Below are 13,880 nucleotides of genomic sequence, written 5' to 3'. Positions count from 1 at the left end.
ACAATAAGAAAAAAATTGAAACCACAAATAGTGAGGGTGAAATTTACTCTTTTTATTATTGTATAAAACACTCCTTGCTTTTTACTTTAAGAACCATCCAATACCCAACTTAATTTGTAAAATTCACGGACAATACGTCATAAATGTCAGATGATATCTCAATTATCCGAAAAAAGAAAGACAGATAATATCTCATTTTAATACTTAACTTTTTATTGAAATAATAAGATTTTTTCTTTTATAAATTTAAAACTTTTAGATTTAATGTAAAGAAGATATATATATATATATACATATATTAAAATTTTTATTATAGTCCTAAACTACCAACTTTATTTAAGAGTAAACTAATTATTTTGTATTTATCTTTGCATATTCTTTAATACCTTTCCAATAAATCAAACAAACTACATTCTGCTCTTTCATTATTATGAATCAATTATTTTTTCTTATTGATACATATGCAAAGGCACGAAGAACCCAGAATCCCATATGTATCCCCACATTCACACGTCAGGCAGGCAGCATTAAAATGCATACTTTGCACTAGAAAATGAAGCAGCTCCCTATCAATGGAACAAAACAACAATTTGCTTCATTACTCGCAATAAAAGGTGAAGGTAACGTTTTGAACTAAAGAGAACAAATCATAAATATTTGATTCAATTAGCTACAGATCTTCGAGCCAGAAAACTAAGACAATTTTTTAAGATACAGAAGAGTTGACAGAGGAACACAAGAATTATCATATTGTGATCCATTAAATATTCCATATTTTCTCAAAAAGTATGAAAATGACAAAGGAATAACTCATCATGCACCAGAAAGTCCCCAGTTATTCATCATCAGAATAATTGAATTTTATCGAGTGAGACTGCAGATCAATTTGTCCTCCTCTATAGCTTCCACGCTTCTTCTTGGTCTTCTCATGCCGAAAATCCCTGCATTTACAATTAGAAACAATTGCATTAGAAATTTCTCAACCATTTAGCTTAAGCATATTATTGCAAAATCCATCCACTCCCAAACCGCAAAAACACAGGAAAATAAAAAAAAAAGAAACATAAAAGTCATTTCCAGCAAAATATCAACCCTTTGACAGGGAATGGATCACAAATGATATTAACAAATGTGTATATGCCTCATTGTAGTCTTTGCTTCACAAATAGTGCTAGTTAAAGAGCTATCGCTCCTTATGAATGTGGACTCAAGACACAGATCAGGCAGACCTAATGATGCGCTTTTGGTTCCAAATGTACATACATCCAGATGTTCGCACATGACCGTATATACACATACCTTCCTCTTACTTGCCCTAGAACTTCTTGTGCTTTTGCACCATATCCGTTTCCAGCGCCATCCTGTGAAGATTTTGCAAGTGACCAAAAATACAAATTATATAATAGCAAAATAATGGAACATTAAAAAGGAAAGCAACCAAGGCAGCATATAGTTTATACCTTCGCCCAGTATGAATTATCTTCAAGCCTTCTATCAACAAATACTACCTCATCAATGTTCACTCTTTGAAATGGTTTCTTTGTCTGCAATAACACAACACTTGATGTTAGATCTGTGATGAATATTTATTCTTAACACTCTCAAAGAAAACCATTGCCCATAATATGTACCATTCACAAGAACCAAAAATCAGTTGGCCCTCAAGATTAAACACCACTTATCATCAAAGACAACAGCCAAAGAGGAAGGGAGGGAGAGAGAGAGGAGTAATAACCATGAATAAAGCACATCATGAAATGCTATAATTTAAGAAAGAACCACAAATGCCCAAGCATGCAAAGCAATATAAAAATCTCACACACCCTTCAAATTCCAACAAAAATTGAACGCTAAAAACTCATGCAGCATGAAAAGAAAAAAAAAACTAAAAAACACCTGTAAGTGAAGCAAATATATTAAAAGATTTGACTTGGGCGAGAAAATTTCAAATCAGGCAAAATTTATAAAGTTAAATACTCAAATATGAAGCAACTAGTCAGATTCAGAATGCCAACTTATACACACAAGCTTTTAAAAGCAAAATCTCTTTAAGGTTTTGGCACCAACCATTTTTCATGAACCTCCAAATGTTACTACGAAGAAATGAGTCTCTAAAGCTACTTAATCACAAACACAAGCAGCAAACTATCATCAGGGTAAAAAAAGAGCAAGGTATCATCACAGCTCTCTTATTATCCATGAGATTTAAGAAACAGTGATTTAACAATACACTTGAATGCATGTTTTCCAAAGAAAAAGAAAAAAAAAAGAGTGCATTCTATATAGATTAGCATGTGCAACACATAAAATATATTAGGAAGGAGAGGCAAAGGGATATACATTATTGTAAATCACAGAGATAAAACAGGCAAACTGATGTCAGAATTCGGCTTCAATTAACATTGTTTCGTATGAAATGCTCAATATTAAGGTATTCATAAACTTACTGGAACTGAACCATTTTGCTGCTTCTTCAAACTGTTTTGTTCAGAATTCTTTTCATTTTTCTCAATGTTCCCATTTTCCTGCTCTTGTGAACTTTCTGTCTTTCTACGTTTAGAGTCTTCAATAGCCATTTTATCAACAGGCTGAGAATCATTAACTTCAGAATCCAATCTTTTCCTTTTTTTGGAACCTTTACTGTCCATGATTGTTGAATCCTCCTTTGAGATCCCAATATTATTATTTTTTGATTCCACTCCACTAGATTTTCCTTTTTCAAGCTCTTCAGAATCATCCTTCTTTTTCTTTTTTGCTTTAGATTTGGTAGTCTTATCTTCCAATGAAATGTCACTAACATTCAAAGTAGTAGCAGCCTGCGGCTTATCCTCTGAACCATGTTGCTCAACATTGTCAACAAATGAATCAGAAGTAAGCTTAATTTTCTTTTTCTTCTTACCCTTAGTTTTAATCTCCATCCCTGCATCAGACACTCTATTACTCTCCATAGATACTGCATCTTTATATGTTTCAGATTCCCCACCTAAACATTGTGCATTATGAACGCAAGATTCAGAATCCAACTTGCTTTTCTTCTTTTTCTCCTTCTGCTTCTTAACAGACTCATCCAACTGCGACCCATCAATAATATCATCAGCAGGTGCCTTTGATGCTTCACGGAAAACTTGCTCCTCACTGTTCTTAGAGTTGGCAGATTTATCAACAACTTCAGATTGACCAGCTAGAGCATCAGTACTACTCTCATTGCCTCTCTTTTTCTTTCTCTTCATAGCAGTATCAACAGCAGAAGCAATGCCAACTCGTTCATCACCATTAGGATTGCCATTCACCTGCATATCTGCAATTCCACATTTTTAGCATCAAAATCAACACCAAAAAAAATCATTCCAGTGTCTTCATCACAGCATATTCTTAAGTGAGTTTAGCAGACCTTGGAACTGCTCTCTATTTAAATTTGAGCTGGAATTATCACTGCATGATACAGAAGTAGAAATAAAATTAGAATAAGAACAGAAAAAAAATGATAAAATAAGATATAATAAGGACAGGAAACATTATCAAAAGGATAGAAGGGTATACTGCAGAAACTTATGCATCTTAACAATTACAGTTCAGAACACCAACCACAAACCATGTGAAAGCAAAGCTCAATGGAAGTTCAATATGCAGTTTTCTGTCCACATGCAGATCACTGCAGGTTTATATTTGAGTGTTTACAATGCCCATTGCATGCATAAGTTTAATGTTAGATCGTGAATGCAGTGAAAAGAGTAAAAGTAAAGGCAAAGGTGAATATAGCATGCACAAATAGCCAGGCCTTAATCCTTCTACACACACACATCGGGAGAAAGATATCAGGCTACCTCATTGCCAAATACTTGCAGCACATTTCTTCCAAATCCAGGGAAGAATCAGTCAAATCATTTTTCTGCAAAATAGAAGAAAAAGGAAATTAATATAGGAATCCAAGCCAATAAACAGCAATATAGCATGGAAGAATGAATGAAAACTCCCAATTCGATTAACAGGAAGCAAAGGGGAGCATGAGATGCAGACTCACACAGACACATACACACAGAGATGAGCAGTAAGAAGACAAAAAAGAAGGGGCATAGTTAGTGTAAGCGAGCAAAACATTAAATGCTTCAAGAAACACGAAATACTGCATACACATACATAGAGAGTCATAGACAAAGATACATTATTCATGAACAAGCTCCCAACTCTGTAGAGATAAAAATAACAATGCTCCAAGAAACATGAGATTTCCCTACAGATGTTGAAATGTTGAGGAAAAATTGGAAATAACTGTTAACTGTTTGCTTATGTCTTAGACATTGTAGTTCAGTAATAGAAAGTGAAGCACAACTTTTTCCAAAACTAATAGTTGTGATCTTAAAAATTTTTCTCAATTAATGGGGTGGTGGAATAGAGGTGCTGCTGTTGGTAATCACAACTGCCACTTTTAAGGAAACCCTCTAAGAGATTTCCTGGTATAAAACAAAGGCAAAAGAGCAAACCACAATATATATTTTCCCACATGAACCATTTTCTGATTGTTAGAAACTTGAGAGAAGTTGCACTGTACTGCAGGAAACACCATTCATTGCATTCAGGATTGAAGTATCATTAGTGACGGTCATAAGCATATAATATCTGACCTTCAGCATATTTTGCATTCCCCAATATGACCAACGAATAAAGGGTCTAAACCATTCGGAGAAATATTAGTTGAGGCTACGAATTATAACGGCTAAGAAAAAGAGCAGCGGACAAAGATAAATGTCCTCACATTGGGAAATAAATGCCTAATGCCTTTGAGCTTGTAGGTTTGTTTATTGTAACCTGATAAGCCATTACTCCATTACAAATAAAGATAAAAATTCTCCGAGCCTGCCACAAAGCTCTCAGAAAGTAGGCATTTTAACATTCGGCAGAAGGACAATGGCTTTCTTTCTTTCAATTTAAGAATACCCAACAACCAATCAGCAATCACATTCAAACATACACGCTGAGCTGAGAATAGTAAAATGAAAACACAAAAAAAAAAAAGATACCTGTATATGAGCTTCGGAGAGAAACTTCTTGAGGGTTTTGGAGAAAGAATTGCTTTCGAGAAACTGGGCCACGGAGAGAAGGAGAAGAGACTTTTGGTGGGGATTCAAGGACTGAGGTGAGGCCTTGTTCTTCATGGTTGTATTGAAAGAAAGTACAACTTGGCGAGGCTTCAAAGCTATGAGCGAAGGGGAAGGCTTCCCAACCATTAACGACATAAATAAATTTATATAAACCCTCACCCCCACCTCTCTCTCACTACAAGCGACTAGGGTTTTGCTTTTCTTTTTCTCTACCCAGACCAAGGTTTAAAGAATTCCATTTTGGCTTATTTTTTCTTTTTAAATCCGTAATAATATTTTTTGGTTAACGTAAATTTCTACAACTACAAGGTTTGGGCTCTGTAGCCCAATCACAATTACATACTGTGTTTCCAAAGCCCAGTTTCAGTGTGCTACAACTATTACTAAATTGTTTTTGAATATTTGACTCAATTATCTATAATTTATGCTCAAATTCTGAATTTACTTTTCTTATTATATAAAATTGTTGAATTTAGACTTTGTTATTATTTTTACAAATTGAATTTTGTATTTTAAAAAATTATTACTATAAGTCTAATATTTAATATTGTTTGGATTTTTTGTTAAATATACTAGATATTTTAAATATAAGTAATTAAGTTGTGGCATGGATTTATGGAATTAAGGCACGTGGCACATTTCAAAATAATTAAGTTTTATATTTAGTGCTTGTTTGGTTTGGCTTTTTTCAATTTACCTACTTCTTAAAAGTAAAAGTTAGGCCAAACATGATTTTTGAAAAGCTTTTTAAAAAAAAGTAACATTTTTTTAACAAAAAATCTAAAAGAGTTTAAAGAAAAACTTTAGGGAGGAGTTTTCTATTCTCTTTTTTTAAAAACACATCAATTATTCAAGAAATACTTCTTTCTCAATCAATCTCCCTTTTTTTTCATTCCTTTTGCAAATCACTATTTTCCAACGCAAATCGCGATCTCCCTTTCCTTGACCTCTTTCTTCAAAAACTATCAAGAAAAAAAAGAAAACAAATAAAAGACCCAGCAACAGAATAATAAAATCTAATTTTTTTTTTGTTTTTGCAAAGATTAAGAGAAAATAAAATCTAAAATTCAAAATTGTATTCAGATATTACTAAAATGTTTTCTCTCTTCTTCACTAAAAAAGATTTTAATGTCAAATACACTGTTTCTTCTTTTTTCTTCTTTTTGGGAATTAAGTATCATGGTCTGCTTGCTTACTAAATCAACAAAAATCTAACACTATTGCTACTATACAAGTTTAAGAGTTGTTCCGTTTTTTTGATTTTAACATCTGAAATCGTATATAAACTTAAAACGTTCCGTTATAATTTATTAGGTGATTGAAGATGGCATGAATGCCCTTTATGGTAATTTTAATCAAAATTAACTTATATAATTTATTTTGTTAAACAGTTTATCAAACAGTTTTAATTTAATTTTAAAAGCTATTATTTTTCATAAAAGCTTCAAAATAGCTTTTAAGTTAAAAAAAAGTTAGGCCAAATAGGCTCTCAATAAAAATTTGAAAATAATTAAGATTTAGAAATAAAAAAAAACTCAACTCAAGTCAAATTTAGTTATTATATTTTTCCTTCTAACTCAACAAATGTCAACAAAATCATACAAAAAAATAATAAAATTAAAGTATTAATTAAATTAAGAACTCTTAAATTTAAATCTAAATTCAATATCAAATTCTAAAACACTGAAAATTGTTAGATCAAAACTAAATCCAAAGTAATCAACTTAACCAATTATCTACAATATTTCATTAAAAGAACAACTTCAAACCAAAGAAGAAAAGCCAAATTTTGGCAAATTTATTTGTAGTTTTATGCCGTCAATAGTTGATTTAGTCTAGTGTTGGTCAGATCAAAAGTTATGTTGCAAATGTTGATGTCACAGGGCCAATACCCAATTGGCAAAAGGTTAACCTATTGGGCTTGTAATGTCTATGTTTATATCCCTAAAACCCTCCTTAACCTATCTAATGTGGGATTTCGTAACATTTTCTTCCACCGTCTATGTTATGCCTTTGTTGCGGCTTGGGTCACCTTGCCTACTCCATCCATTAGAGCACTTGGCATGACATCATAGTCGGGTCCGAATTGTCTTGAATACCACTTGTCACGGGGCCATTATCCTTTTTTGAAAGGTTAACCTACTACGATGTGTAACACCTTCGTTTAAAAACTAGAGACCACTCTTTTATTTATCCAATGTGAGATTTTGTAACAATGGCACCTTTACCTCATTCTCCCTATCATTCATCTTTTTTTCCAACTTCACTTTATTTTCTTCATCTTGTCTTCCATCTTTTGTTTCAACTTTGAGGTTGTTCGACATAATATCAACGCAACCCAACAACATAAGAAAAAGCGTGGAAAGTAGAAGCAAAGAGAGAGAAAAAAAGAAAAAAAGTAAAATAAATAAATAAATAAAAAGAAAATAATATTTTTATTTTTGTTAATAAATATTTTTCATCAAGTGCCACAATGACATATTACCAAGGCTTAAGGTTGTCACTTAGTCTGATAAATCTATGTCATATTTTTTAAAAAAATTATAAAATTTAAAAAATTCTAAAATTTAAAAAATTCCACCTAACTACCATATCCAATATAAAGGAAAAATTTTAACGATATTAACAAATGGATGTTGATGACAATTCTTGTTATTAGTTTTAGTTACTTTAATTTTCAATAGTTTTAAAAATTGGTTGCTTGGATAAGATTAAATTGTGTTACTTTTAGTACTTAGCAAAATTTTGGTACAATTCTTCGTGGGAATGCAACTTTACTTTTCATTATTTCACTTGTTAACAATACGTGCACTTGTGTGGTAAATCCAACAACAAGTTTTTGGAGCTGTTGCTACGGAATTGTTTCATAATATTTGTTAATATTAATACCAAGCAATCTTAGTCTTAATTCAAACTTTCTTTTTCATTGTTTTCAATTATTTTTGGTTGTTGTATGCGAAGAGTTAAAATTTTGAAAATTATTCCTTTTGGCCTAGAAATCGAAAAGACTTTTTGAAAACTTCAAAGGGAGAATTTACAAGCTTTAACTCAACTCCACACAATGGTTGATCAAGAAAAGAACAAGTCTTTATGAGAGTATGTTGTACCTCTCATACAAGGTCTTCATTCTAGCATCCGTACACTTACCATTCAAGCCAATAACTTTGAGATTAAACCAGCAATCATTCAGATGATTCAGACTTCAATTCAGTTTTGGGAATAGCCGAATGATGATATTCATGCACATATTGTGAATTTCCTACAGATTTGTGATACATTTAAGAACAATGGCATTTTTGATTATGCCATTAGATTGAGGCTTTTCCCATTTTCATTGAGAGACAAGGCAAAGAGTTAGTTGAATTCATGTTTAGTTGGTTCCATTAATACTTGGGATGATTTGGCTCAGAAATTTTTGGCTAAGTTTTTTCCACCAGTTAAGACAACAAATATGAAGAATGGTATCACCTCCTTTATGTTATTTGATTCGGAATCACTATATGAGGCTTGGGAGAGGTATGAGGATTTACTTAGAAGATGTCCTCACCATGAGTTACCTAAATGGCTGCAAGTATAAACATTTTATAATGGTTTGCTGGGACCACTTAGAACCACCATTGATGCTACAACAAGAGGGGCACTAATGGGTAAATCTATTGATGAGGCTTATGACTTATTAGAGGAGATGGCTTCCAACAATTACCAATGGCCATTTGAGAGATTTAGTCTAAGAAAAGTTGCTAGTATTCACGAGCTTGATGCCACTAATGCCTTAACTACACAAATAGTTGCTCTCACTAAGAAAATTGATACACCGAGTGTTCATGCTATTTAGAATCCTTTTGTGACATGTGATTTTTGTGGAGATAAGCATTCCAGTGATCATTGTCCTATTAATGCTGAATTTGTACAATTTGTTGGAAATTTTCATAGACAACAAAATAATTTATATTCTAACAACTATAATCCTGGTTGGAGGAAGCATCCTAATTTTTCATGGAGTAACAACCAAAGATCCTCATCAATAGTAAAGCAAAATTTTCCTTTTGGTTTTCCACCACAAGCAAAAGCTCTTATGCTTAAGAGAAAGCCAATGATGGAGGAAATGTTCATCCAATATATGGCTAAGAATGATGGTATCATCCAAAGTTAAACAACATCACTTAGAATTCTTGAGATACAAATGGGCTAGTTAGCTAATGCAATTAATAGTAGACCTCAAGCTACTTTACCTAGTGACATTGAACCCAATTCTATAAGAGAAGGTAATGAGCATTGTAAGGCAATTACACTTAAGAGTGGTAAAGAGGTAAAAAATAGTAGTGTGCAATCTCATGATCTAGTTAAGCCTACTGAAAAAAAAGATTGAAAGTGGCAATGTTGAAAAAGAAATTGTGGTTGAAAATTTTGATGAACAAACTCAGGGAAAGAAACCTCAATTAAATCCATCACAACCACCACCACTCTACCCTCAACATTTTCAAAAGTAAAAGCTTGACAAGCAATTTCAAAGATTTCTTGAGTTATTTAAAAAGCTTTATATTAATATTCCTTTTGTCAAAGTTTTGGAAAATATGCCAAGGTATGTGAAGTTCTTGATAGATATTTTGACCCAAAAAAGGAAATTGGGTGAATTTGAGACTGTTGCGCTTAGGGGTGCAGTGCCATAATTTAGAATAAGCTTCCGCCAAAGCTTAAAGATCCAAGCAGTTTTACCATTCCATGCCCTAATGGTACATTGTATTTTGCAAAAGCTTTATGAGACTTGGGTGCAAGTATAAATTTAATGTCATTGTCCACTTATCGGTAACTTAGTTTGGGAGAAATTAAGCTTACTTTAGTGACTTTACAACTTGCTGATCGAACCCTCACTTACCTAAGAGGTATTATGGAAGATATTTTGGTAAAAATTGGTAAGGTTATTTTTGTAGTAGATTTTATCATGCTTGACATGGAGGAAGATCGTGAAATATTGATCATTCTTGGGAGAACATTTTTAGCTACTAGTAGAGCTTTCATAGATTTTGAAATAGGTAAACTTACCTTAAGGGTTCAAGACTAAGAGGTAAATTTTAATATTTTTAAAGCTTTAAAATTTTTAAAAGATTCTGATGAGTGTTTTGCAATTAATGTGGTGAATAGGATCACCAATGAGGTATTTATTAAAAATTATTCTAATGATCTATTTGAGGCTTCTTTAATTTCTACTTGTGAAAATGATGATGATAGAGTTCTTGAATGTGCGAAACTAATGGATACCTCTTCATGCCTCATTAAACCTCAATTTGAGTATTTGGAATTACTAATTTTTTCATCATCACCATGTAAGCCTTCCATTGAAAAGCCACCTACACTTAAGCTTAAGCCATTGCCTAATCATCTAAGGTATGCTTTTTTAGGAAACTCATCTACTTTACTAGTCATTATTTCTTCTTTTCTTACTAACGTGTAGGAAGACAAGCTCGTTTGTGTGCTAAGAGAGTATAAGATGCCAATAGGATGGACCATTGCAGACATTAGAGGAATTAGTCCATACATTTGCATAATATCCTTCTTGAGGACAACCACAAAGTAGCCATTGAGCATCAAAGTCGATTGAATCCAATCATGAAAAAAGTGGTTAAGAATGAGATTATAAAGTGGTTAAGAATAAGATTATAAAGTGGTTAAATGTTGGTATTGTATATCCTATCTTAGATAATACATGGGTAAGTCTAGTCTAATGTGTGCCAAAGGAATGAGGTATGATTGTAGTTTTCAATGCCAATAATGAACTTATTCTTACTAGAATTGTGACTAATTGGAAAGTTTGTATGGACTATCGAAAGCTTAACAAAGCTATTTGAAAGAATCACTTTCCTTTACCATTTATTTATTAGATGCTTGATAGACTTGCTAGTAAAGATTTCTACTGCTTTTTGGATGGTTATTTTAGGTACAACAAAATTGCAATTGTACCTAAAGATCAAGAGAAAACCACCTTCGCTTGTCTTTATGGAACTTTTGCTTTTCGAAGAATGCCATTTGGACTTTGTAGTGCTCCAACTTCTTTTTAGATATGAATGATGGCTATTTTCACTTATATGGTTAAGTAGTGTTTGGAGGTATTTATGGATGATTTTTCAGTTTTTGGACATTTTTTTGATGATTGTTACTTAATCTTGCTAGAGTGCTTAAAAGATGTGATGAAACCAACTTAGTGCTGAATTGAGAAAAATATCATTTCATGGGGCAATAAGGTATAGTTCTTAGACATAGAGTTTCTAGCAAAGGTTTAGAAATAAATAAAGCAAAGATTGAAACAATTGACAAACTTCCACCTTCGACATTAGTGAAAGGTATTCAAAGTTTTCTTGGTCATGTTCATTTTTATAGGTGCTTCATCAAAGATTTTTCTAAAATATTCAAGCCACTAAGCAACCTTTTAGAGAAAGACACAACTTTCCACTTTAATAATGCATGCTTTGAGGCATTTATGGAGCTAGAAAAGAGATTGGTTTTTGCACTTATTGTCACAATCCTTTGGATTGGAGTCTTCTATTTGAGCTTATGTTTGATGCAAGTGATTATGCGATTAACGCAGTCTTAGGCCAACGAAAAGAAAAGATACATTATCTAATTTATTATGCCAGCAGAACATTGACTGATGCCCAGATGAACTTCACCATTGCTGAAAAGGAGCTATTTACTATAATGTTTGCATTTGATAAATTTAATTCCTACTTTGTCGGCACTAAAGTCATTATTTATACTGATTATTCTACAATAAAATATTTGATTGAAAAAAAAGATGCCAAACCATGCTTAATAAGATGTGTGTTTTTGCCACAAGAATTTGACTTAGAAATTCGTGACAAAACAGGTACAAAAATCTAGTGGTAGACCATCTTTCATGATTGGAGAAGGGGACACAAGCTGGTAATTCAACTATGATTAATGAGAATTTTCCAGATGAGTAGTTGTTTCATGTGAACAAGTAGAAAAGATTACCATGGTATGTTGATTTTGTGAACTACATTAAAAGTAATCATTTCCCTCCTAATTTGAACTCTCAATAAAAGATGAAATTCTTGCATGATATCAAATATTATCTTTGGGATGAGCCTTTCTTGTTTAAGCGATGTAGGGATCAAATTCTTAGAAGGTGTGTTCTAGAGTATGAAATTGAGAATATACTTTACCATTGTCAGTCTTCAGATTATGGAGGATAAGAATTGCTGTAAAGGTTCTTCAATAAGGTTTTTATTGGCTTACCTTTTTTAAAGATGCTCGTTATTTTGTTAAAAAGTATGATAGATGTCAACAAGTTGGCAACATCTCACGAAGATAGAAGATGCCTTTCAACAATATCCTTGAGGTGGGGAATTTTGATGTTTAGGGATTTGACTTCATAGGTCCATTTATCCCTTCATACAATAATTCATATATCTTGGTTGTTGTTGATTACATATCTAAATAGGTTAAAGCTGCAACATTCTTAAGTAATGACTCTATGGTGTTGAACTTTTTGAAAAAGAATATCTTCACTCGTTTTGACACCCTTAGAGTTATTATCAGTGATGAAGGTTCTCACTTTTGCAACATGTATTTTGAGGCACTCCTTACTAAATATTGAGTTAAACATAAGATTGTCACAACATACCATTCACAAACAAATTGCTTAGCTGAAGTATCCAACAAAGAAATCAAAAGCATTTTGGAAAAAACTGTGTGTCCATCTAGAAAAGATTGGCCTAAGAGGTTGGATGATGCATTATGGGCTTATAGGACTACCTACAAAACTCCGATTGGGATGTCTTCTTTTAGATTGATTTTCAGAAAAGCTTGCCATTTTTCGGTTGAACTTGAGCATATCATGTATTGGGCCATCAAGAAACTAAATTTTGATCTCCAAGTAACTGGTGAGAAGTGTCTCTTGCAACTTGATGAGATGGATGAGTTTTGTCTTTAAGCTTATGAGAATGCAAATATCTACAACAAGAAGACAAAGAGATGGCATGACAAAAAGATCATCGAATGTCACTTTAAACCAGGCCAACATGTTCTCCTTTATAATTCTCGATTGAGAATATTTCTTAGTAAGCTCCAGTCTAGACGGTCGGGTCTTTTTGTTGTTACAAAAGTATTCCCCCATGGAGCAGTGAAATTGTTTGAAGGAAACTTGAATAAGTCATTTAAAGTGAATGGTCAGCAACTCAAGCACTATTGAGGAGGTTAAATTGAATGCCATAAGTCTTCAATCACTCTGATTGAAGCCAATTGAACTTGAAATGGTCAAGCTAATGATTATAAATCAAGCACTTCTTGGGAGGTAACCCAAACGTTCTAAACTTAATTTTTTTTTTAAGATTACTTTTCATTATTTTTCAATTACTTATTATTTCTTTTACAAGTATTATTTACTTTTTATTTACAAAGAGTCAGCACCATAATGCCCAAGGGCCAACATCACGATGTTGAAAAGCTTGACAAGAAGAACACGAGATAGAAAAGTTGACGCTAAAGCGCCCAAGGGCTAACATTGTGGCATCGAAGTCCGAGATGTAACCCCTCGAGAAATAGATTGACCCTAACCCCTAATTTCTCTTAAGATTTTCTCTCTTACTCTCCCATAAACTCCATTCTCTTTAAAAATCTCACACCCACTCAAATTCCTCAACTTCTTCCATCCAAACCCATCAAAACTTCATTCAATCTTCATCAAATATTCAACAAAAAAGTTGCAACAAATTTCTTCACGTAAGTTCTCTCTCTTTTAAAAGATTTTTATAAATATTGAAG

General features: G+C 32.7%; 1 protein-coding gene across 1 annotated transcript; it reads right to left on the bottom strand.

The window, feature by feature from the left end:
* Positions 568–5,367, bottom strand: LOC18589452 (suppressor protein SRP40). The gene is made up of 7 exons (XM_018126423.1): positions 5,019–5,367; positions 3,825–3,889; positions 3,392–3,432; positions 2,448–3,298; positions 1,461–1,544; positions 1,300–1,361; positions 568–941 (listed from the first exon to the last, which is right to left on the bottom strand). Exons 1-7 carry the CDS (start codon positions 5,232–5,234, stop codon positions 836–838), a joined length of 1,425 nt encoding a protein of 474 aa, XP_017981912.1. The 5' UTR covers positions 5,235–5,367; the 3' UTR covers positions 568–835.

The sequence above is a fragment of the Theobroma cacao genome, chromosome 9, assembly GCF_000208745.1.
Source record: "Theobroma cacao cultivar B97-61/B2 chromosome 9, Criollo_cocoa_genome_V2, whole genome shotgun sequence".
Taxonomy (NCBI): Eukaryota; Viridiplantae; Streptophyta; class Magnoliopsida; order Malvales; family Malvaceae; genus Theobroma; species Theobroma cacao.
This window is presented reverse-complemented; position numbering and strand designations above follow the sequence as displayed.

What these genes read in the sequence shown, in the direction of transcription:
- LOC18589452 (XM_018126423.1), bottom strand. Translation starts at nt 5,234, where the DNA reads ATGTCGTTAATGGTTGGGAAGCCTTCCCCTTCGCTCATAGCTTTGAAG. An exon ending in TCTCCGAAGCTCATATACAG is followed by an intron (nt 3,890 to 5,018) that starts GTATCTTTTTTT and finishes TCTATTTTGCAG; the next exon opens with AAAAATGATTTGACTGATTC. An exon ending in TGCAAGTATTTGGCAATGAG is followed by an intron (nt 3,433 to 3,824) that starts GTAGCCTGATAT and finishes TGTATCATGCAG; the next exon opens with TGATAATTCCAGCTCAAATT.